This window comes from Dasypus novemcinctus, chromosome 2 (genome assembly GCF_030445035.2).
Source record: "Dasypus novemcinctus isolate mDasNov1 chromosome 2, mDasNov1.1.hap2, whole genome shotgun sequence".
Taxonomy (NCBI): Eukaryota; Metazoa; Chordata; class Mammalia; order Cingulata; family Dasypodidae; genus Dasypus; species Dasypus novemcinctus.
In genome coordinates, this window is record NC_080674.1 from 167,569,709 (window position 1) to 167,596,308 (window position 26,600).

Genomic DNA, 26,600 nt, shown 5'->3' on the forward strand with positions numbered 1-26,600 from the left:
TTCCCCTTTAAATCTGACCACAGCCTTATGAGGTGGATATTAATATTCCCATTTTTTAAAGGGGAAACTAAAGATTAGAGAGGTTACATCATGTACAAGGTCATACGGCAGAGTGGGGATTCGAACCCCAGCAGCCTGAGTGCAGACTCCACGTTCTGAACCACTCCACACCAGCTAACAGCGTGCGTGCGCCTCATAGGGACTCCTCATCCTCCGCCCGACCCGCACCAGGCGAAGGAGGGAGAGGAGGCTGTGCTACTCTCATATACGATGAATGAACAGAGGCTCCCAGAGAGTAAGCGCGCCCACCCTTACACAGACAGTACTCGTACCAGTTTGGCCCCCGCGTCCCCCTCTAATACATCGTGCTGCCTCTCCTGGCAAGAGCAGCAGCACCACAGTACTGAAACTTAATTACTCAAAGCACTCCTATTTTCTTGCATCAGAAGAGCCTTAAAATCTAGTCTAAGCTCTGCCACTAGCTGGTTATCTGAACTCAGGCAAATTATATTTCCTCTCTTCCTTTCAATTTCCTCAATTAAAAGACGAGGGGATGGAAGATGTGTTTATAAATTCCCATAAAAGCCAGTGACTCATCTTACCCTTCCACTACCCTGAGAGGCAGATATTAGCATATTCAATTTTCAGATGAAGAAGTTCAGTACCAGTTATGGACAAAGAGTTGCTTAAGGTCACATAGCAAGGAGAAGCCAAGGCTTCAGACCTGGCCTTGAGACCCTAAGGCCTGTAACTCTTTCTACTGGCACACACTCACAGCCCATTCCCCCAATGACCTGACCTACATCACAGCTGGCCCGAAGAAACCGCTGATGAGTCTTGATATGGTTCCCAGAACTCCCACTAATCCTGGCCAAGTTTGGTAGCAGAGTGTGGTCCTCAAAATTTGGGTCCAGCACAAGTAAATGCTTTCTTCCATTCCCAGTCCTCTTCAAGTGCCTAGCTTCCAAATAAGAAAGCTGCTGGGAGCCACGTGAGCCTGGGTGGGCAGTTTGCAAGAATCCAGGAGCTGGGAATGTAAGAAAATAACTAAAGCTAATACGTGCTTTAGTCAACAAGACCTTCAGGAAGGAAGGGAATTCCGGGGATAAGGAAACACTCATCCATTCCTCTGTTGCTGAAAGGCCACTGCAAGTTCTCTGCCTAATGCAAAAGCTGTGAACACAAAGAACAAGTAAATTATCAGAGTCATGAAGTCACAGCATTCCATCTCAGCTTCTTGGCCTGAGGGGGCCACCCCAAGGGGGTTTTTATAGCAGGAAGCATGAGCTCATGGCAAACTGTGGACTGAGACCCATTCTTGAGTTCTTGGGTAAGAAGTAGCAGGAGTCAAATAGAGGAGGGTCATTTTCTGAGGTCGAAATGGCTAGGGGTTTTCTAGGCATACCCATGCACCCCCACTCCCTACCCAAATTACAGAGAACAGAGGTGCCAATAAAAGAAGTTTTGACCAAGGGGCACTGAGCAAGGTGTGGATTCCAGAGGTTGGAGTCACAGCTGCTGGAGTCACAGCTGGACAGCCTGGGAAGAGATGAGAAGTCTCGGCTTACTCACCCACTGCAGGCCCCGGCCACACTACCAACTCCTCTGTGCTTAGAGCAACCCCCATTAGGGAAGGTGGTAATGGAGAAGACAGCACTGATCTTCACAATGCAATTGCCTCATTTCTTTCTTTTTTTGAGGTACCAGGGCCAGAGATTGAAGCCGGGACCTCACATGTGAGCCACTTCGGTTTCCCTGAGTTGGCCCTTTCACTTGTTTGCTTGTTGTTTGTTTTTAGGAGGTACCAGGAACTGAACCCGGGGACCTCCCACATGGGAAGCAGGCGCTCAGCTGCTTGAGCCACATCCACTCCCCACCATCCTCATTTCTGTACTTCCTCTTGCTCAATGCCCCAATCTACCCAACAATCCAACACAGCCCCTCAGCTACCTACTTACTATGCTCCAGACTGCTCAGAGCTCTCAAAACTTAAGTGGGAATGGGGAGAAGAGATGTGATGTGGGGGCATTTTCAGGACTTGGAGTTGTCCTAGGTGGTACTGCAGGGACAGTTACTGGACACTGTATGTCCTCCCATGGCCCACTGGGTGGACTGGGGGAGAGTGTAAACTATAATATGGACCATTGACCATGTGGTGCAGCATTGCTCAGACATGTATTCGCCAAGTGCAATGAATGTACCACGATGATGAAAGAGGTTGTTGATGTGGGATGAGTAGGGTGAGGGGAGTGGGGGTATATGGGGAACTCATTTTTTTAATGTAACATTAAAAAAAAAAAAAAAACCGTAAGCGTCCTGTGTCCGTTTCCCATTCAGAGGTAATCTGATAAACTAATCTGAGCTGTTAATGTCTGAGTGTGGTACTCTTTGGTTAGTTATTTGCATTCTAGTGAGAATATTTTTTTTAAATGGGCCATGTGGGAATCTCAGGTTCCCTGAGAAGCTGCCGAAAGAACACTGAGGCAGGGGGTCTCTCCTGTTGACCTCCACGCCACAAAACCCCATTAGGCCTTGTCCCAAAAGTTAAAACCACTGATTCTCCTGCTACAGTCCCTCTTCCCTTCTCCTTCATTCCATCTCAACAGCCCGGAGTCTGAGAAAAGGTCCCCTCCCCCAGGGCTTCTCAGCGTCAGCACTTCTGATACTTGGGGCTGGATAACTCCACTGTGGACGGTCCGCCCTGTGCACTGTGGGAGGCTTAGTGGTCCCTTGGCCTCTACCTACTGGACGTCAGCACCACCTCCCTCTGGACATTGTCACATGTCCCTCGGGGGCAAATCACTCAGCTGAGGGCCACGGCTCTAATCCTACAAGTTCTAACAAGCGCCCCAGTTGGAAGAGCTAACAGGACATGTGTAAGATTCACTATCTACATACATGTCCACCAGTGGGGGGCGGGGAACCAAACCAATATGATTCCAACTGAAAGACCATTCAAAAGGCCATTTTTAAAGGGACAAACCTTTGTGCAAACATCCCTCCTCAAAAACAAACCTGAGGAGGAAAATGCCCAATATGGAGACAGCTATAAAATAAACCCTTTATAACCTAAAATCACATTTAAAAGGCAGACCAAGATTTGTATGCAGGGTGATTATACTATGTAAAACTTACACACCCAAATGAAAAAGGACCAATTTAACTTCCAATCGGACAAGACAACAGGATTATGGGTAAATCACTACTTTTACTTAAAGTTTTATTAACCTATGGGTAGTTAACGAACAGCAAAGAAAATGTATATAGCACAATGATGATATGAATTTTATGAGACACAGTGACCCTAAAATATCATATTGATTCATTTGGCCATTTTAGCCAGCAAAGAAGAAGGGGCAATTAAAAAACCACGAACACATTTGCTTCTCCTGTTTGCTCCCTTGGTCTTCAGTCAGGACCCAATTCCTTCAGAGAAGGGTCCCCATCCATCGTCTGTCTCCTCAGCACCTAGGAGGAAGACCTGGATGGGGCAGGGGCTGGAGAGACATTTGTTGACCTGACCTTACCTCAGATTTCAGCTTGGTGGTTTGAGGGTTGCCACTGGGAGTATAGTGGGTTTCTGTATAAGCCGGTGCAAAAAGGTGCCTGCAAAGAATAAAAGCAGACATGTGTATCTTTAGTTGATGGACTCCAGCCACCAGGTAAAAGCAGGCAGTGATTTAAACTGAACCAGGCAGGACCACCCCAAGCCTCTCCATGCAGAAGAAAGACAGGCAGCCCTAGGGGCTGAGGAACAAAGAGGAAAATGGGAGGAGGTTTGTTGTTAATTTTATATTTACTCCTATCATCATTTAGTGCAGACACAGTCAGATGACATAGACAGAATTAAAGCAATGGCTCTTAACTTTTTCTGAGTCCTGGGAAGATACAGATGCAAACACGTACACTAAATGTTCCGGGATTCATGGTCGATTCTGCCAGAATTACATCCACTAATTTTGAGTATCAGCACACTGATTTTTCTTTAAGGAAAGAACCCCTTCCCTGTTCATGCAGTTTTGGGGGGACTGGCCAAGGGGTGGCCCATGATCTACGCTAAGCCCATGGAGTATGTTTCAAGGACTGAATATATGGTGGCGATTCATCTTTTCCTTTGTTCCTGCTACATGGATTCCTGGGGCTACCTTTGCCTGTTCTTTCTGAGACCTAGGAGGCCAGATTTCCTGAAAACTGGTAGTTCTGTGCATTATCCTTCCAGTAAATTCTTCTTCTCTTTTTTTTTTCTAAAATGGGACATTGGTGTCTCTCGTCACAGACCACCTGAAGCTGAGGTTAAGAATCCCTGCCAGAGGTAAAGTGAAACAAAACAAGATTCCTAGAATGTCTCCAGAAGTTAAAAGAAAACTTAAAGAGCCAAAGGGATGCTTCAACTAGGTCAGCCACATTAAAAGCAGCGTAGATCTATGGAACGCGGAAGCCAAGGGGCAAAAGGACTTCAAATGTAAGGCACCACTGGACATCGATGTCCAATGCAAAAAGGATAGGAACTGATGCGTACTGATATGGAAAGATGTCTAAAACAGAGTAAGATAAAAACAGTAAATTTCAAAAAATATCTTCTGTAAAAGTCCATTTCAATGGAAAACTATTAATGGTATATACAAATAAATGCACTGACAAGAACTGGAGGAACATAATATCCATTTTAATGGCTGTTATCTCAGGGGATTGCAGAGGTTCACTATCTAAGTTACATATTTCTGAAATTCGTTGACTTTTTAAAATAATAATCACATATTTATCTTAAAAACTGAAGAACTAGTTTTAAACAGCTCTAAAAAAGAAGAAAATAGTGGCAAGGCCAGCACTTACAGTCAAGGAATCTGCAAGGACAAGTGGGTTTCAGACGAGGTGACATTTCCCAGCAAGAGAGGGTCATCTTAAACTCTAAGCCTTAGAGAGTTCTCTAGAATTGCCCTAGAGTCACTTCTAGCTCCAAGTTCTGGGACTCCTGATTCCCAGATTCCCGTTTCTCTCCACCCCCAGTGTGTAGCCGGAAGGAACATGCCACAAGAACTCTCTTGCAATATGTCAAGCCCTTCAACGTCCAGCCTTGGAGAAGAAACCCAACTGGGAAAAATGTAAAATCAAAGCAAAGCACAAAACTCCGCTTCTGTTGAGAAGCTCTCATTCACATGGAAATGTTGGGTCAGTGACTCCTTGCCAGACTCCATCTCCCAGCCATTTTTTCCACCTCCCTAGCATCTAATCAGCCCAGGATCCAAGGGAAGAGCCACCCATTTGTCTGAGGGAAATAAACTGTAAGCCCCATGAGGACAGAGCCTAGGCTATTTTGTTCACTGATCTATCTTAGTGCTTGACATTTGTTTCATGAAAGTACTAATAAACTAATTACTGAATGAATGGATGGGTAGATGGATGGGTGAGATAGCCTACTAGTTTAGAGCATGGACTGGGGTCTGACCAACAGACTGAGGTTTCAGTTGAGCTCTGAAATTTACTGTCTCTATGGCCATGAGCAAGTTATTTTACATCTCTGACTTTTCTGTTTCCTCTTCTACAAAATAAAGATAATATATCTACCTGATAGGGCTGTTGTAAAAGTCAAACAACATACTGCGTGTAAAGGGCTTAACACCACATCTGGTACCTGATTATATCATTGTTCCTAACAGGGATTATTATAGAAGAACCAGTAAAACTGATGAAATCTGTATTTCTCTCACTCTGACTCTCCCCAGCCATCAACTGTCCAGTGTATCACTTGAGAGAGGTATTAAAAAGCAGCAAACTGGGAAGCAGACTTGGCCCAGTGGTTGGGGCGCCCGTCTACCACATGGGAGGTCCGCGGTTCAAACCCCGGGCCTCCTTGACCCATGTGGAGCTGGCGCATGCACAGTGCTGATACATCCAAGGAGTGCCGCGCCACTCAGGGGTGTCTCCCGCGTAGGGGAGCCCCACGCGCAAGGAGTGCGCCCCGTATGGAGATCTGCCCAGCACGAAAGGGGGTGCAGCCTGCCCAGGAATGGCGCCGCCCACACTTCCCGTGCCAGTGACGACAACAGAAGCAGACAAAGAAACAAGACGCAGCAAATAGACACAGAGAACAGACAACTGGGGGAGGGGGGAAATTAAATAAATAATCTTAAAAAAAAAAGGCAGCAAACTGAGGAGCAGATGAGGCTCAAGCAGTTGAGCGCCTGCCTCTGACATGGGTGGTCCCAGGTTTGGTTCCTGGTGCCTCCGAAAGAAAAAAAACAGACAATGAGCAGACAACAAGCAAAAACAAAAGCAAACACATGAGGGCGCCATGAGGTGGGGGCTGTGGAGCAAATGAGAGAGAAAGCCATGGAAGCAATCAGCTGAAGTCAACGAAACCTGGAGAAGGGAGCGAACAGTAGACACCACATGTGCCTTGTCATGTAACAGAGGAGTCAAGGATTGCCAGCAACCTTGATGATGCCTTGATCTGGACATTTTTCCAGCCTCAAAACCATGAGCAAATAAATTCCCATTGTTTAACCCAACCCATTTCAGCCCAGCAAATCAAAACCTCTCTCCTGAAATTTTATTTGTATAACTTTAATATGATAGCAGTTAAAATAAAATAGTAAATGAATTATTTCTTAAAAAGCAATGGGATGGGGAGCGGATGTAACTCAATGGATGAGTGCCTGCTTCCCATGTATGAGGTCCTGGGTTCAATCCCCAGTATCTCAAAAAAAAAAAAAAAGCAATGGGCTCACCCCTGCAGCCCACTTCCTGACTTCTTGGGGTCTGCTTTCACAATCTGTCTGACCTGCATAAACAACAGCTAGTTGGGAGTTCAGAGTTTAATGGTTCAGTCCCAGATGCCAGTGAAGAGATGTGGATTTTTCCCTGCAGGAATGGCATTCCTGGTAAATACATTCTCAGCTCCTCTGGGTCTTGAGGAGGAAAATCATTCATCCTGAGACATTAAGATGCTTCAAAGACAACAATCTGGACTGAGCCCCCAAGCTACTCGCATTCTTGCCAGTCCTCTGCCACCCATCCTCAGAGGGATAAGAATGACCGTATGCAGCTTCTTCTGCTAAGGATCTCCCCCCTTCGTCACAGGAGCCAGAGCCTCAGCAAGAAAAGGGACCTTAGAAATCCTTTATGAAACTCACTATACGGAGGCTCCCTAAGGGCAGGGACCGTGCCTGCCTTGTTCAAGGCTTTTCCCCAGCACTCGCAGGCAGCCAGTACCTGCTTATTATGTGCACTAGTGAATGAATGAATGAATGAATGAATGAACAAATGAACGAATGAACCTTCTACTGAGTGTCGAAATCTGCAAGATGGCAAGATGGCCATTCAGCATTGGACACCTCTGGTGACAGGGAGCCCTCGAGATCGTGAGCACCATTTCAGACCACATATAAGAGAGTTTTTACTTTGAAGCAAACTGCCTCTCTATAACCAGTAGCCCCTGTCCTTCGTTCTGTCCTTTGGGCCGACACAGAATAATCTGCTTTCTTTCTTATATGACAGCCCTTTCCAAACCAGCAGCCTCAGAATCACTGAGAAACTAGCTGAAAATGAAAATTGTTGGGTCCCGCTCCAGACCTACAAAATCGAACAGAAACTCTGTTTGGGGCCCACTGGTGATTCTGTTGCATGTTCAAGTTTAAAACCACAGCCCTCCAGGTGATTCTGTTGCATGTTCAAGTTTAAAACCACAGCCCTAAGACCTCAAGCTTAAACCACAAACTTCAGAAAGGTTTAAAGCTCCCCTCACCTTCCTTCCTCCACCACGCCCTGGATCATTCTGGGCTTGGGTTAGAAAGATTACCAATATTAACAATTAACATGTATTTACTGGCTAAGCCTTGCGTTCTTCCATTTAACCTTCACAACACACCTTTGAGTAGGTACTTTTGTCTTCCCCGTTTTGTAGTTGAGGACACTGAGGCTCAGAAAACAGGTCCCTAGTCCAAGTTCTCACAGCACAGGCGGAAAGCCGGGTTTCAGGCCAAGGTGGCTTGCACCAGGCCTCAGTTTTTATGCCCTGCCTCACCCAGAAGGTGGAAACATAAAACCATGGCATTGCCAGTAACCAGTGCGCCAAACCAAAATTTGCTGGGTAGGATAGCAGCCTTGAGGACATATGTTACGTCATTAAAAAGGTGACCATTACCTCTTGGGGACACGTGAAAGCATGCAAAGATGAGCAACAGGGAAAGCAAAGCACAGCCTGGAAGAGAAGGGTGAATGTGTGAGAATGTCAGGCCTAGTTCTGTTGAAATAATAACCCTTTCCCAAAAGGGCCCGCTGCTGTAGGGCCAGTAAGGTCCTTCCCTCTAGAGGCAAAGAGGAGGGTCATGTTTCATCAGGACCATCTGTGCCAATTTACAGAGAGACAAAACACCACTTTCAAAGCTCCCCACTGCCTCAAGCTGGGCCCATATGTGCCCGCGTGCTCGGGAGGTGCCCTAGCACTATTTCAGCAACAAAGACACTAACGGCCTCCGAAGGAAGGAGGCCACTGAGCAGACGCAGCCCACCCCCTGCCCCTTCTCCCACCACATCTTGTTCTCATCTCCCTGACAAGGGGCTGGCTCAGCAGATCAGCAGGAAGCCGTCTCTCACCCCTGGACGGCTAGAGCTTTCGGGAAACAAGTTGTGAGTGATGTGTATCCAGGAAGGGAGAAGGACTCTCCGCGATTTCCCACCCGCCCCCTCCTTTTTCTGGCTGGCTGGAAAAGCAGCTTCCGCCCTACCCCTGTGCACTAGGGAAGCGCCTCCCGGCCGCCCGACCAGGCTCACAGGCCGGCTGAGATCCGCACTCTCGGCCAAGGCACGCGTCCTGCAAACAGGGGCAGCCAGCACTGGAGGGTGGCTTTGGATTAAACCCAGGTGGCTCTGGCCCCCAAGCGCTGGAGCATCTTCTGAATCCTACCCTAGGAAAATAAGCTGCCCCCCCACGACCGGAAATGCAACGTAAGGTCCGTGGCTCACTCTCCAGGAAATAACAAGGGAATTGACGGTGGCAGCCAGGAATTTGCTTGTACCGGCAGCCAGACCCCAAAAAGCACACAGCAGTCTGCAAACAGTTCTGACCCACCACTCCTGAGGCTCAGAACCTTCGAACCCAGAACAATCCCCTTAACTACTATTTATGGGCACACACATTTCAAAGGCCTCGCTAAGCTTCCCATCTCCACGTTAAACTCCCGCTGGGGAGAGAGGAGCGGCGGGACTAAAACAAATTTGCACGGTTCCCTGGGAACTAAAGCCTCCTTCCTCTTCTTAAGATAAACGACCCAGTGAAGATAAGGTGATAACATTTCCAAACTGCTTTAAAAACAACCTACATGCGCATGCTCCGTGCCAGCAACCTTATTCTCCCATCCTAGTGATTATTTTCACTGACATCTCCTTCCCACCCAATCCCCGCCCCCTTTCTGGCTCTGTCTTGTCCTTTCAAGAGCACGCAGGCACGTCCTGTCTTATAGGACCCTCTTATTTTATCCTGAGGGTCCTCACCCTGACCCTGTTAGAGATAACGTAGCCTCTTTTCATTTCTTGCTCACACTCTTAACCGCGTCCTCGTGGCACTTAGTCCAGTAACTGCGAACACCCGGAAAGGCTGTGCAAACATGTAAAATCCCAGCCCTACTGAGAATCATCTCTAGGGAAGGGTTAAGAAACCCGTATTTTCAATCGTTTTTCCAGGTGATACCTTTTCAGGCTCTGTGAATTATCCTACTTCATTTAATCAATTCACACATTTTAAATTCTTTGTCCCATTTCTGGCATCATCACCCAAAAATCTAAAGACAATACCAGCACAGCATAGAGGAGAAAGCCTGGAGCTCAGAATGCTTTGGTTTGAGTACCAGCTCCATGACTCTCTAGATGATTGTCCTTCCAAAGCCTGGAAGTAAGGCAAAAGGAGACCGGTTTCTTTCAATGTCTTAAATGAGCACTGTCAAGGCTTCCAACCTAAGGAGACTGTCTCAGGTACTTTGGAATCTCTGGGGGAATGTGTCTTTGTAAGACAATCTTTACAAGTAATTAGGGCTGCTCTCATACAACCCTGTAAAATTAAATGTTAAATTTAAAAAGAAAATAAAACTAAGTTACAATAGAGATGTAAATAATTTCCAGCCAGTAGGATAAAAATACTCCAAAAGTTACTTTTTTATGGCCCCTAGGATATTAACGAGTTATGTATCTAATTTAGCAATCTTACCTCCACATTCTTTTTTTATATCGGTTTTCCTTATCCAATTTTAAATCAGTTTTATCATCTTGTTGTTCCCTCATTAATTAGATAAATAAAATTTAGAAAAGTGCTCACTAAGTATTTATATAAAAATGGTTTTGATGAGCCCCCTAAACCCCTTGGAGCCTCCATTTCCTGAACTGCAAAATGAACAGACTAATAATTACTATGTCACAGCATTGTTGAGAGGATCAAATGAAAAAACACATTCCAATCCTAGTTCTGCCACTTATAAGTCCTGTGACTCTGGGCATGTTGGTTAACCTCTCCATGCCTCACTTTTCTCAACTATAAAATGGGGAGAAAAATAATCCTCTTGGTGCTGTAAAGTGCCTAGCACATAATAAGACTATATACCTTTTTGTTAAATGAAATTAGCAAGACAAAAAAAACTATTTGTAAAGGATACGATACATGCAACCTACAAATAACATTTTTACCGTTTTCTCCAAAACTAGTTATGTGCACATGTCACAAAATCTTGATAATTGCTAAAGCTAGATAATGGGTCTCTAGTACTACTAGTACTACTCTCTCTCCTTTTGGTATGTTTTAGAAATTTTGATTTTAATATTTTTTTAACGAAGTGATATTGTTCAAGTTACAAGCACTCAGTCTCAATTTCCTTTCTATCAAACAGGAATGGCGGTGTGCCCAGGACAGGCAGGCACTGGAAAGTATTTTTTGAAAAGTAGAGAGTGCTATTCTAATGTAACGTCCTATGCTATCCCATAATTGGGACAAAATAAGTATTGCTTTGTTTTCTTCTGTTTTTGAAGAGGGAAAAAGTAAGGGGAGGACAGCTCAAGCTGTTTCAGAATCAAGATTTCCAAACCAGGACTCATTCCACTTCTGACTCCAAAGGAATGGAAACAAACCAACATGCCAAAATTATGGCCCTCAGGCCAAATAAGGGATTGAGAAGTCCAGGGGCCCAAGAGCAGAGGCATTCCTTTTTGAGGGAACAGAAAGGCCAGTGAAGGGGAAACTTAGAAAATTGTTCCTAATGTAAAGAGCCGGGACCTCCTCTTCCTTCCAAGGATTCACTTGAAAAGGCACCATTACTGCCAGAGAACCAGCTTCAGAAACAAGAATGCAAAGCAAGATGGCACCACCCACGAGCCTGGCAAAAAGCCTCAGCTAGTTGGTCTGTTTTCGTTAACCTTTTTTAAGGAAGTTTCCAAACAATACATTAGATCAACACTCCTTTTTCCCAACTGCTTCCCATTGCATCTTCTTCCAATCCCCACAAGACCTGGCACCCTGCCGACCTGCTACTGGTTCTGTGTTTTGCTTTTATGTTATATACCAGAGGATGTTTGGATGGAGACTGTTTATTCCTTTGGCCAGCATGGTCTTTACTTAATCCACTTCATGCCTCCCTCTCAGCTGCTTCTACAGCCTGTCTGCACAAATAGGGCTAATTTCTTGGAATCAATCAGCTTAAATCGAAATGACTCACCCAAGAGCAGTTCGCTCATCTCTTTTGCAGTTTCCTGAATAACCCATAATGGGTATTTATTGGAACTGTATAAGACCGGTGAAGGGAAATGGGGTACTATGTTTACTATTTCTGAGAAAAACAAAGAAAGAGGAAATATTGCCTGACAGCAGCCTCTCCAGCAACTTAAAAAAAACACACAAAAAACCAAAGGTGTTGGCTTATCACCAGATTAACTGATAATACTGGTAACCTGAGGTGTCAACAGGAAACAGCATGAGGGAGCAGCCATATTGTACAGATAAACCTTATGTATAAGGCATGGGTGGAGTAAAGAAAAGGAACCTCCAAGATCCCTGGAACACACTTAGAAATAGGCGAATAAGAGGACCAGCCCCTAAAGAAGCGAGTGTAAACAAACAGCAAAGCAACTTGTCCTGATTTTAGGTGCTCAGTCCCTTTTAGCCTCTGACTGAATATCCCCATAATTTTATGGACCTTCCTTTTTGAGGGATGTTTCTTAGCATGCTAAAGTACAAATCTCAGCCAAGACACAAGTCCAGAGTGTTATAACTTGGAAAGCCCTCTTGAATGGCAGTGGACACCAGTTGTCCTGGACTGCCAGGCATCCATGCCCGCTTCTTGGGTATGCACTTTCAGAGAAATGCTCTTCCTTCATTGCATGCTGACTGGGGTAACCTACCATCAGTCAAGGCTCCTGCTCTCATTTGGCCAAAGGGCTGCAGGTACACCATAGTGATTCAGGACTGTCAGATTTCATCTCTCTTCTGGGCATTTGAATTTCAGGGTGACACCTGGGTGAAAATGGCTACAGCTAAGTCATCCTAGCTGTGGCATCTCAAGAACATTCCTAGACCCTGCCCTATCCAAACCCCTAGTTCTTCAACTTTTCCCTCATTCTATGCATTGCCTGTATCCTTTCCATAAAGTTGGTTTTATTGGGGGGGGTGGGGATGCTTTTAGTGTGTAAATACCAGTTTCTACTGCAACAAAAGAATCTTTACACATCCCTCCCTCTGTTAATCTCCCCTCCTTTACTTTCACAGATAAAGGAGTTTTTAAAGAGCAAAAGCAACTCACCCAACATCACACAGTTCCATTTTGTTTCAAAACCCATCAGTCTAAATAAACTGGAGTAAGCTAAATGTCAGTGGTAGATAATCCAAGACGTTGGCCATCCAGACACCACCGGAAGGCAAATGCCTGTGTCATCTCATCAATAATTGCTTATTAAGCAGCATAATACAATACAAAGCACAGGGCACAGGGCCCGAGAGCCTTATGGCCTTGGTTTCATCACGTATTTCTCTAGGTCCTCAGCCAGTTGCATTACCTCTTCTGAGCCTCTGGCTCTGCATCTGCAAGCCCACTACTCATTCCACAGATACTTACTGAGGACAATCATGGGCCAGCCACTGTGCCAGGTCACGGAGCTATAGCAGTGAACACACGGTTTCTTGCCCTTCACCCTGCAACTGCATCTCCTGCCAGGAAGATTAAATGAGGTCATCTGTTGAAAGCCTGCTGCAAACACTAACAAGCCAAACTGATGACAAGTATTGCCATCCACTCCCTAGAAGGCAAGTAAGTCACTGTTCCACAGCCCATTTTCCTTCCTAGAACTGCTGCAAACCACTGTAGTAACCAATTTCCCATTTCCCCTGAGAAGCTGCCAACATAGCTAGAGAAGACGGATATGTATGTGTGCATATGTGTGTATGCATGTATGTGAACATGCCTGTGTGCACGTGTGCATGTGCGTGTGTGTTGAGGGAAAGGCAGTCTAAGAAACAGGAACTTAAGAAACTCACTCAACACCGCTGATCTTTCCACAGGCACATTCCAATCAATACCTGCAATGTTGAGAAGCCAGTCTAATCTTTGCATTCCTACCCAAGCTTTATTTATATCTGGCATCATTAAGTTAAAGATAAATAAGCTTCTAGAATACAAGGGGCCTGACATCCCTCCCAACATTCCATTAGATCACCATTTTCTCTAGCACTCCAATCTCCATCCAAAGGAATCCCTTTCCATGATTTGTCCTCTCCAGTCCCAGAAGTGGGGGCAGAGAAAGGAGGGCTTAGAATAAGAACCCATGCTGATATAATGCAGCCATTATAGACCCTTGGCCCATTTGGACCTCTCTCCAGGAAGACTGATGCAAGAGGAGAAAATGTACTGGCTGCCAATTTTCTGCAAACCCACAACCTAGGGGGTGAGAAAGAGAAGAAAGCCGGCTGTGAGGGCACATGGAAGCTATGGAATAGGCTGGAAAAGAGCCGCAATGTACAGAAGTCATAAAGACCACATTTCTCCTTACACTGGCTGGGGAAAGCCTGGCTTGGCTCCACCCACTCAATGATACCATTGTTTTCAACAAAAGCCAGCTTGAGAACCCTCCCCCCCCCCAGAGGCCCCCAGTGAGGCCTCAGCAGCTGGAACAGGCAGAGGTCCTCCTGGATCCTGGGAGGTCAAGTGCTTAGAATTTTAGAAAAGGAGGGAAGATTATGTAAGAGGCCCAAACTACAGAGACAGCCAGGGTACAGGCAGATTTGCTTCTGCCAGGCCTCAGCAGGTCATGGAAAGAGTACAGGACAATACTTTTCACGTTAATTTTATCAGTCGATCCCCACCACTGTCCTGCAACATTGGTGACCAGGGATTATTACCTCTCTCTAATGAGAAAACTAAAGACCAGAGAAAAGAAGTGGCTTGTCCCAGGTCCCACCACAGCCAGGGACAAACACGGAGGCGGGCGCCACCACCCTGCTAGTTGCTCAAATCAGGAACCTCAGTTTAGCCCTTGATTCCATCCTTTCCCTCATCCCAGATTCAATCACCCAGTCTCCATGGTTCCATCCTATAAACTATTTCTCAATCCATCCCCTCCTCTCCACCTCAGCTTCTCTAAATGAGAGCACCATGGTTTCTCACCCAGATCACACTAAACCTTTTCAGGGGGCCTCATGACTATTGCTAGTTTTGTCCTGCCAATCCCTCCTCTACACTTCAAACTAGTCTTTCTGAAATGCAAATTGGATGTATTTTGAATTTTAGTCCAAATATGGATGCATATCTGACTTTTAAAATATTCTTCATCCCTATCAAGCCCAAGATAAACATTCAAACTCAAGTTACCAATCTCTCCTCTCATCCTTTCCTTCCTCCCACTCCATGTTCTAAACTTAAGTATTCAAATGTTACTCTTGCCCGTGGGCCTGTGCTCCTGCTGTGGGTACTGCTCAGAACACACTCCTCACCGTGGGAGCCAACGCTGCCCCCTCCACCACCACCTCATGCCTTCCTTACTTCACTTCCTCTAACGCCTTCCCTGACGCCCAGTCTAGGGCCAGTTCCCCATCCCCGTGCCCCCACCCTCCCCCTACTTCCTCCATCACAGCTTGCCCCACCTAATGGTTGATCTGACTCCTCCTCGACGCTCCAAGTCCCTTAACGGCAGCAACTACGCCCGTTTTGCTCACCACTGCTTGCCTGGGAACACCCAGGACCTAGTCCAGTGCCTGCCGCATAGGTGACGCTCACAGTATTTGTTAGCCAAATAAAGAGAAAAGAAAGACAAGAGTTATGAATTCCTCAATTCACAGTGCAGAGCTCAAACCCAGTATATGGGAGACTTCGGTCAGCAAAGCCAGGAGTTCAGGGTTCCCTGACTCAGTACCACTCACCTCCCTGCCTTTGAGTTTGAGCAGGACCCCCAACTTGCCCCTGGGAGCCCAGAGCCCATATGGTTAGTAGTCAAGGGGTTGGCCAAAGGTCTGTGTATGCTGTCGGAGTTCTAAGCAGAGAAAGGGTAAAGTTTGCTTTCTGAAAATCAAAATATCTCCTGGGGGAAATGTAAATGTGGTTTCATTCTCGGGTCAGAGCCCACCCCAGGGCCCCAGTGTTGGTCTCCTACTTCCACAGAATAGTCATGCTTCATTGTCCAAACACAAAGGTTGGACAGAAGAAAGCATCCTCCAACTTTCAGGGAGCCTGGATGAAGAGTTCAGTCACATCCTTGGAGTTTTAGGAAGAAAAGTGATTACAAGAGCTTTAGTGGGTACAAAGGCAGGACGTGCAGTGCTTCTACTAAATCCAAACATCCACCCATCCACTCATGGCAAACCACTCTTCATGTTCTGCTTCCCAGAAGATGTCTTCCTCCTCCCTCCACCCCCTCCTCAATCTGGGGGGAGAAGTGCTTTATTCTCATCCAACGTGAGGAAAATACAACCTACCCTTAGTGTGCGCCTCAAGCATCTTTCCTAGAAGTATCCCCACCTACCTCCCTGTCATGGGGTGAATTGTGTCTCACCCCAAAAAAGGCATGTTCCAGTCCTAATCCCTGGTCCCATAAATATGACTCAGTTTGGAAATGGGGTCTCTTTGAAGATGTGATTAGTAATGAGGAGGTCAAATGGGATTAGAGTGGGCCCTAATCCAATATGACTACTGTCCTTACAAAAAGAGGGAAACTTGGACACAGAGACAGACAGACGCGGGAAGAGCAGGCCATGTGCCTACAAAGGCAGAGAATGAAGCCTGGCAGCTGCCAGCCAAGGGACACCAAAGATTGCTAGGACACCAGATGCTAGGAAGAGGCAAGGAAGGATTCTCCCCTGCAGGTTTCACGGGGACCGTGGCCCTGCTGACACCTTCATCTCACACACCAGCCTCCAGGACTTGGGACAATAAATTTCTGCTGTTTGAAGTCACCCAGTTTGTGGCACTTTGTTGGCAGCCCCAGAAAACTAAGGCATGCCCCGACCACATGGTTTTCCTAATCAAGAGAGAGCCCAAATGAAAACTGAAAGTGGGAAATAAAAAATTTGAACGGTAAGTCCCTCAAATTCTCCAGTAGTACAACTGTGGAAGGAAAAGAAACCCCTCTCCCAGCCTCCCCATACCAATCTCCTGGGTTAAAATGGTCTGGCTTCTTGGGAATACTGAATTCCAAAGAGATTAGTAGCACTACAGCTTTTGGTTCCCCTTGATCCAGACCAAATATTTATATATTGTCCCAGAGTGAATTATGTTCTCACTCGCCTACTCACCTCTCTCCCCTCCCTTATCAGAACCCTCTTCTCTTCCTTCAAGACTGAGCTCCAAGTCGGCCTCTTTGGGGACACTTTCCCTGGTTCCCCAACCAGAAATTCACTTTGCCCGCTTGCCTCCCCCAGCACTTTACTTTCAACTCTATTATGTAAATTTTAAATTCTGCCCTGGATTATGTTGTTTGAGTTTCATCTTCTCTACCACAGAGTATAAATTCCCAGAGTTCAAGGATATTGTGCTGTGATCCGTACTCCCCAGCATAAGACTTTTTTTTCCCTTCCCCTCCCCCTTCCTCGCCCTGCTGTTTTTACAGTCTGTGTCCATTCATTGTGTGATCTTCTGTCCCAGCATAAGACTTTACATACACCGCAGGTAGGTGCTCCATCAATATTAACTGAAATCAAACTTGTAGAATGGAGAAAATTAGCTCAGATTTCAAAGGCACGAGATCTATCAATTGATGAATAGATAATCAAATTGTAGTATAGCCATACGATGGAATATTATACAGTGATAAAAAGGAATGAGGTACTGATGCATGTTAAAATATGGATGAACCTCAAAAACATTACACAAAGTGATAGAAGCCAGATTCTCTCTCTCTCTCACACACAAATACATATTATATAATCCTATTTATATTAAATGTCCAGAGACAAGCAATTAGTGGTTGCCCAGGGTTGATGGGAGTGGGCCAGGGGAAGGGAGGGAAGGGAATGTGAGGTGATCACTAATGGGTACAAGGTTTCTTTGGGGAATGATAAAAATATTCTAAAATCAGATTAAGGTGATATTTGCACAACTCTATAAATATGTACATTTTAAGTGAATGAACCATATGGCATACATATTTTATCTCAAGTAAAGCTGTTAAAAAAATGGCAGACAATGTTATTATTTGCCATAGCACCTATTACTTGTTATAGCAAGACACTGGAAACCTACATGTCTATTATAGAGAAGGTAATAAATTTTGGTCCATCTCTTCAATGGAATCCTATGTGGCCATTAAAAAGAATAAAGAAGGTCTATAAATGTACTATTGTGGAATGATATTGAAGACAAATAATACACACAGTATGATCTCATGTATTTTAAGCCTGTTACTCATATAATTTCTTCCAACATTTTATTAAGAAAATTTTCACGCATTCTAAAAACTTCCTGTGTAAATTTTAAAAAAATGTTTCTTTTGGTCCCATGTTATATTTCCAAGTGGAAAAAGTAGATAACAAAACTGAAGATACAGTATGACTCCATTTGGTAAATGCATGGGAAGTTTTTAAAAATCTAAGTGGAATATAGTAACTGCTCACCACTACAAGTCAGCTATTTGTTATTATCTTTAGGTAAACAGCCTGATGGTAAAGGGATCCTCAAACTCAAGAATCAACCCCTGACTACTTCCCAATCCACAGCTTCCCTTAGCTCTGACAGGGTCCATCTAAGGCCAACAGGGCAGTTGACAGCTTCCTCCCATTCATTCTACCGTGTGCTCCCTGCTGAAGGGCAGCCAGGAGAAATAAGCTGGAGACAAAAGAAAACTGTGGACATCCTTCCTGGCTGCTCAGGCCCTGGCAGGAGATAGAGCTGGAACCGGTGAACAAATCCTGACCTCCTTATCGGAGAGTTCAGGGTCTTGCCAAAGGAGGGGACCAGTACTAGTTTTTCAGGCCCAGAAAAGAAGTACAGTTTGGCCAACTGGAGAACACTGCAAAGCTGTATTCTTGAGATACAATTAGGTCAAGCTGGGCCTAGCTGGAGACCAGAAGTGAACTTCCTCCCCAGGGGCAATGGGTTTTAAGGTCAACTTTTCTTAATTGTGTTTGGAAACCAACTCAGGGGAATTCCCTCTTACCTCATTCTTAAATGTTTTTCCTAGACCCTGCAAAACACAAATAATAGACTATTTATTGTGCTCTCACAGTACGCTAGGCAGTGCATATGTCCTTTACGTGCATTATGTCACTGAATTCTCACAACATCCTATGAGGTGGCTGCTATTATTATCCCCAACCTGTGGATGAGGAAACCGAGATTGCCAAAAGCTAAGTAACTTGCAAAATTCATTTTTGGAAAGGTTTTGAATCACAGAAGGGTCACAACTTTGGGAGTGGAGAAACATTAGTGCGGGGTATCAGTGATCGGGGATGCATGGGAAGGGGTTTATCTGGGGCATGCCTCTAAGGCATATGAATGTGTTCAAGTGTTCATGCGGCATTGTCACAGTGGGTGGAGAGCCACACAAAAACCTAAAGAATATCGAATTCCCATCCTGGAGAGTTCAGATACCTTCTCTAATGGGACAGCAAGAATCCCCTGAGGGAAGCGGATTTAGCTCAATTGATAGAGCGTCCACCTACCACATGGGCAGTCCAGGGATCAAACCCAAGGCCTCCTGACCCGAGTGGTGAGCTAGCTGGCCCACATGCAGTGCTGATGCATGCAAGGAGTGCAATGCAGGAGTGTCCCCCGTGTAGGGGAGCCCCATGCGCAAGGAGTGCATCCCATAAGGAGAGCTGCCCAGCACAAAAGAAAGTTTAGCCTGCCCAGGAGTGGAGCTGCACACTCAGAAAGCTGACACAGCAAGATGACGCAAAAAAAAGACACAGATTCCTAGTGCCACTGACAAGAATGCAGCGGACACAGAACACAGAGTGAATGAACACAGAGAGCAGACAACTGGGGGGTGGGGGAGAAAGGGAGAGAAATAAAATTTAAAAATAAATAAATTAAAAATTAAAAAAAGAATCCTCCAAGTACAGAGGCAGTACCTAGTGAAGGATGAACCGTTGCACCAAGCCCTTGATATTGATGATTGCACTTATGAACCTTTTCTTTTGATATTGAAACTTAGCCTAGTATTATATGTTGCCTAAGAGTTACCTCCTGAGGGCCTCCTTATTGTTCAAATGTGACCTCTCTCTAACTAAACTCAGCATGGGACATGACTCCCAGGGATAAGCCTCTCTGGCACTGAAGGATTATTATCAAGTGCCAACTAGCAATGCACCTGGAAAAAGACCTTGACCGTAAGGGAGAAATGGTAAATACAAATGAGTTCTAGAGATTTCAAAGTGAACTAGGCAGTCACTCCAGAGGTTATGCTTCTGCACATCTCAGCAGGATCTCACTGACTGCCACAGTAAATATTGTCTCAAATAGCAGGGCTCCTGAGGGCTCTAGAGACATCCAGACACTATAGGCAGGGCAGACAGCTCAGGAGTTTGGCACATGGCCAGTGAGCCTTGCCTTGGAATTTATACTCCCCAGTATAACAGAGTTGGACTTGTTTATGGTTTCTCTACACATGGCTCTTCTGCCCCTTCTATTTGAACCTATACTTAGTACTATACTTGTTAGATGTATGTCCAAGAGACTTAAATCTTTGGTCCATCCATGTGCCAGGAGGGCCCTGAATCTCAGCAGAGTTGTAATACCTACTCTCCAGTTCTTTGGAATCACCCAGGACAACTAATAAGGAGATGATGATGGACACCACCCATCCCAAGGAACAGAAAGAGTCTGCATCTCCAATCAAGATAGTTCCATCAATCTGCCCCAGAGGATCTAAGCTCCCTCTCAATTAGAGGCAGAGTTAGTCATCATCATCCCAAAATTCTCAAGATTGGAGAATGAAAATGGACAAAAGTAGGCTTACTATTATTCTACTATAGACTTACTGCTATTTTAGCAATAGAAGAACCCTTATTACTGATGTGGAGGCAGTAGCCATGGGAGGTTCTGAAGGAAGGGAAAGGGGGAAACAGGTGTAATATGGGGGCATTTTGGGGACATTGGAATTGTCCTGCATGATGCTGCAATGATAGATACAGGCCATTATATATTTTATCATAACTCACAAAATTGCATGAGAGCGAGTGTACACTATAATGTAAACTATAATCTACGGATAGTGGCAATGCTTCAATATGTGTTCATCAGCTGTAACAAAATACCACACTAATGGGAAGCAGACATGGCTCAAGCAATTGGGCTCCTATCTACCATATAGGAGGTCCAGGGTTCGATACCCAGGGCTGCCTGGTGAAGGCAAGCTGGCTGACACAGAGTGCTGCCCTGCACAGGTGTGCTGCCCCACAAAGGAGTGCTGACTCACACAGAGAGCTGATGCAGCAAGATGACGCAACAAAAAGAGACACAGAGAAGAGATAATGAGAGATGCAGCAAGCCAGGGAGCTAAGGTGGTGCAAGAGAATGATCGACTCTCTCCCACTCTGGAAGATCCCAGGATCAGTTCCCAGAGCTGCCTAATGAGAATACAAGCAGACACAAAACAACACACAGCAAATGGACACAGAGAGCAGACTATGGAGGGAAGAGAAATAAATAAATAAATCTTTTTTTAAAAATCCGCACATTAATGAAGGATGCTGTTAATGTGGGAAAGTGTGGGATGCAGATTGAGTGGGACATATGGGAATCCCCTATATTTTTTATGTAATATTTATGTAATCTAAAGTTTCTTTAAAATAAATATATTAAAAAAAAAAAAAGGTGACTTGCCAAACTTTACACTGCCAGCGAGAGCAGGGAGCCAGGCTTTGAACCCATACCTGTGTTTACGCCACTATGTGGCACTGAAATTCAAATTCTAACCAGGGCCAAGAGAAGGTAGAAGGAAAGGGAGCAGGGAGGGGAGAATAATGGAGAAGTGATGCTGAGGCTAACAGAAGAAGCGCTCAAAGCATTCTGAGCCAGGACAGGACATCACTGAGGCAATACAATACTGCAGCCAAGAGCTTGGGCTTTGAAGACCAACAGATCAAGTTTCCCATCCCAGCTCTGCTCTTCTCACCCAGGGGACCTTGAGCAAGTCACACTGCTCCAGGCCTAAGGATCCCCATCTGCAAAATGCAAGCACCTACACCTCATAGGTTTGTGACGACGACATCAGTTGAACCACCTAACGACTGTCACACAGTGCCTGGCACAGGGCAAGCAACTACTACATTTTAGTTATGACCATTATTATGGTTATTACTATTTAATATCTGACCATTAGTTCTAGTTATCCTCAGCCAGAAGACCCCTGGGGAGAGGAAAGGCATCCAAGAATATGACTTGGGAGTTAGGAAATGTTTGTAAGTGATAACCACACAGACTCTTTCTCAATATGTTTATCTTTTCTCACTCCCACACTTGAAGAAAGCCACAGGGGCACTATGTAATACCTTGCATCACCAATACACTGCTGAAAATATTTGTTCTTGACTCTGCACAAATAAGCATTAGGATACACTGAAGGCCTGATTACTTGGTGCCAACCATTGTACTAAGCACATATAATGCAGTATCTCTAAATCAAATAAGCCCTGTATTAGTTTCCTGTGGATGCTATAAAAAATTGCCACAACCCTGGTGACGTATAACCACAGAAATGTATCCTCTCTCAGTTCTGAAGACTAGGAGTCCAAAAGTGGCATCCCAAAGCCAAAACCAAGGTACATCAGGGGTGTGCTTCCTCTGTCTGCTCGAGGGGATCAGCCTTTCCCTGCCTCTGCGAGCTTCCAGTGACTGCAGACATTCCTTGGCTGTACTGCTCCAATCTCTGCCTACGTGGTCACACTGCCTTCTCCTCTTCTGTCTGTAGTCGATCTCCCTCCATCCCCTCTTAAAGGTTACCTGTGATAGCATTCATTTATCTACCTGGATAATCCTGAATAACCTCTGCATCTCAAGGTCCTTAACTTAATCATATCTGCAAAGACTTTTTTTTTTCAGTCATAGAAAGTATATAATACTCACAGATTCCAGGGTTTGGAGGCAGATGTCTTTTGGGGCCATTTTTCAGCCTACAATGCCCTGCAAGGAAGGTATTTTTTTTTGTGGGTTTTTTGGTTTGTTTGTTTGCTTTTGTTTTTTTGTGTTATTCTTTGCAATGAAGGTATTGATGTCTCTATGTTATATGCAGGCAGGTCAGGCCTCAGTTTGACTCCTGGTTCTGCCTGACATTGGGAAAATTACTTAAATTCCTCAAACTTATAAAAGAAGGATAATAATAGCATGTTCTATTCTGTAGATCATGGTTGTGGTGGTTTGAAATTGGATGTAACCCAGAATATCATGTTCTTAAAGCTAATCCTTTCCTATGGGTGTAATTCTATTGTACACAGGGCCTTTTGATGAGGCTACTTCATTTAAGGCATGGGCCAGGGTGGGTCTTAATCCTCTTACTGGAATCCTTTATAAACGGGGTAAATGGGGGGGGGGGTTGCAAAAAGAGGGAGAAGGAGAGAGAAGGGGAGAAGGGGGGAGAGGGAGAGAGGGAGAGAAAGAGAAGAAGTCATGGAAGCAAGAAGCAGAAACAACAAAACCTGAAAGGCAAGGGAGAACCAGCTGCCTTGCCATGTGGCAGAGGAGTCCAGGACTGCTGGCAGTTGGTCTTTGGGAAGAAAGCATTACTTTGATGATGCTTTGATTGGACATACTTCCCAGCCTCAAAACTGTAAGCTTGTATGCTAATAAATTCCCATTGTTAAAAGCCAGCCCATTTTATGGTATCTGCTGTCAGAAAGCCCAGCAAATTAAAACAATGGTGTTTTGGGCTTATGAGCTTACTGCCTTCAGAAGCAACACATCTGGGTTATTTCTAATTTCTGATGCTCCCTAATGCTTTGGGAAACTGTGTAGCTGCATCCCTAGGGATAACCACTCTCGATTACTGAGGCTAAGTTTAAGCAATGGACCTTAAGAAAGTGATAAGATGTTTGCTATTATTTAGAAAGATAGGATGGGAAGCGGATTTGGCTCAATGGATAGAGCATCTGCCTACCACATGGGAGGTCCAGGGTTCAAACCCAGGGACTCCTGATCCGTGTGATGAGCTGGCCCACGCACAAGGAGTGCAGTGCCACACAGTGGAGCCCCACGCACAAGGAGTGCGCCCAATAAGAAGAGCCACCCAGCGTGGAAAGAGTGCAGCCTGTCCAGGAATGGCGCTGCACACACAGAGAGCTGATGCAGCAAGATGACACAACAGAAAGAGTCACAGATTCCCGGTGCCGCTGATAAGAATAGAAGTGGTCACAGAAGAACACACAGGGAATGGACACAGAGACCAGGCAACTGAGGTGGGTGGGGAAGGGGAGAGAAATAAATAAAAATAGATAAATAAAAATAGATAGATAGGAGACCATACTTATGCAGGAGAGCAGTTAAGAATTTGACTTATCCAAAGTTCACATCAGATTGGCTAGCAAGCTATTTGGTCTGCAACTCCAGGGCTTCTGGACAAAATGGGAATTGTAAACAAAATCAATCTCAGTCTCCAAAGCAACTGGAGACTACATCTCAAATAGGACCACCAGGTCTCTTGGGCAACAAGCACAGTGCCGGGCATATGGATTCACTCACGTATTCACTGCCTTCAGCATCAGCACAGCAGGGTTAATTCAGTTCCTGATGTTTCAGGGAAAAAAAATGCTTGAAGACAATCTCAGTCACCCACCAACAGGTCTCATGAAATTCCGGTGTTCCCGCCCATCCATCCACTGGTTTCCTCAGCACAAGTCTCCTTAGGTCATACAATCTCAGCTGCAGGGGATGGACAGCCCAGCTGCGAGCCGAGTTTGGGGAAAAAACATTTTGAATACTGTAGATCTGCCAAATACTTGGTTAAAGAATGATATCCCTTAATTTCTTAAGCCATGTGTATTTTAAGTGAAATGTAATCCATATGTGTCTGTGACATTTAAATGCAACTCAGCAAAGCATGATTTAACTAAGAGCATCGGGATACCAGCTAAGCCTTTCTAAGCTTCTCTCTGATCCAGGAAATTAAAGTCTGCCAACAACAAATGAAGCTCCTGACAAAAGATTTTGGGTCCAAGAGAGCTGTCCTTTATCCTAGGTAAGATGTTAAAGTCTACTACTCATCTACCGGTACTAGAGGGTGGGGGACGAGGGAAAGCTCACGGCCTGAGTGGTATTTCTACCAGGCCCCTCTGAAAGAGAAGGGCAGGAGTAAGAGGTGACAGCTACTCCAGCCAGCCTACTGCTGAGAAGCTCCTCTCCTGCCTGCTAGTCCTTCCTTTCTCTGTTACTCCAATATTATAAAATACAAGTAGGGTTGAGGGAAAAGGAGGAAAATGAGGGCGCTAGATTGCTCTGTTAGCAGTAAACATTCCAGGTTGTAGCTTAATTTCCAGGACAACATAAGGAGTCCCCTTCGCTAGGGGATCTCTGAAGGACTGATAAGAAGGTGAGAGATGGAGAAAGACTAAAGTCAGAAGTACTGGTGAGTATTTTAATCAGTAAATCTCTAAATGTCCAAATTCTGTCTAGACAATTACTGTTCCCCATGAAGGGCTGAGACAGAACACACAAAAGAAAATAAATATCCATTCTTAGGAGGTAGCTAGACTTGCATAAATAGGCTCTCTCTAGCTAAGTGGGCTGGAGCACAATGAATAAGGCTGAAATCAGAGGGTACCTTTTCTTTCCCAAGCCAAGCCTAAATCTTACCATCATTTGGAGTCAAGGAAGGAGAGGACACTAAGAGATGACAGCCCAGAAGGTGCTGAAGAGATTGGCAGAGACAAGTATATGGCCAAAGGGCCTCTGGGCCAAGTGCCCACTAGTTCAGCTGCTCCTCTGCTTTTGAAGGTGACCTTCTAATATATAGTGATCCTGTCCCTAGGAACGTGGCCCAGTTAGCATCCTGGAAGCTGGTTAACTGGTTTTTGGGAAAGAGTGAAGAGAGGAGAAGTACCAGGGCCAGGGCCTGGAGACATTTGTCTCCCCAATGCTTACAGTTGAAGAAGATTCCATTTGACCTCAGCGAGCAAGTTTTCAGCAAATACTGTATGGTCTATGGGGACAGTCTTCAGAGCAAGGGGAAATTACATGGAGAAAAATTATTGTGGCTTTATGCCTCAAAATTGTGGGCTGTGAAAATAGCACCCTATAATTTCTCTTCTTGTGTTCTCTGGTGTCTGAAATGCTGGCTCCTGAGCTAGCAATTCTTTCCCAGCCTCCAGGTCTGTGGTGTTGGGAACCATTTGCCTCTATCCCACCACCCATGGTTTCCAGGGTTCTCGCTACAGCTGGAGAGCACACTTCCTGAGGCAAGGACTTGTCTTTAAATAGTCTACCGACACAATGTCCTTTAAATAGTTAGCACAGGAAGCAATCTATGTTAAAGTCCAAATGGGACAAAACCCCATTTCACAGGAAGGAAAGCTGAGGCCAGGAGACTGTTGTGTTGTTTTTTTTAAATTAATTCTATATCGTCTGTCTCCAAACTCAGTGCTCTCTCCACAGGACTACACTGACTCAATCACAGGTACTGCTTCTCTTGCTGCCTAACAGACTAATAGAGTGCAATAAATTGTCTGTCTGGTGTTCTCTTCCTAACGACAACTATGTACCAAAGTTTGCAAACTATGTGTATGTGTGGGTAAATGTAAAACAATGGAATACATACTTAATTACGGCAGAATATTACCTTCACAACATACAGTTGAGTGTAAAAAAAAAAAAATCTAATTATGGAACAATATGTACGGTATAATTTCATGTCTGCTTTCCCCTCCCCAACAAAAAGAGCAGTCTGTGTATATGCTCCCATGACTTAGAAGGGGTGTGTGTTCCCCCATGCCTAGAAAAAGTCCAGGGGAAGCCCACCTTAACAGTGGAGTCTCCTTGGGGCTTGGAGACTTTCATTCTTTTACTTTTTATACACTGACACTGTGTCACGTTTCACAATGAGCGTGTATTGCTTTTGCAATTACAAAATGCCAAGTGGGAAAGAATAACAGTTGCCAGTTACTGGTAGGTAATACAAGCCAGAAATGGTTAGACCTTTTACAGGCACCATCCATT

The 26,600-nt window shown here is 45.0% G+C and overlaps 1 protein-coding gene across 2 annotated transcripts in view; it reads right to left on the reverse strand.

Moving 5' to 3' along the window:
- ADAM19 (ADAM metallopeptidase domain 19) overlaps window positions 1-26,600 on the reverse strand; it is an 87,249-nt gene that overhangs the window by 47,779 nt on the left and 12,870 nt on the right. For both annotated transcript variants that reach the window (XR_011646988.1, XM_058281439.1), the window contains exon 4: window positions 3,528-3,606. Coding sequence is in view for 1 of the 2 variants with exons in the window: in XM_058281439.1 (XP_058137422.1) it covers window positions 3,528-3,606 (79 nt within the window). In the remaining variant the exon portion in view is untranslated. The remainder of the gene's footprint in view (window positions 1-3,527; window positions 3,607-26,600) is intronic.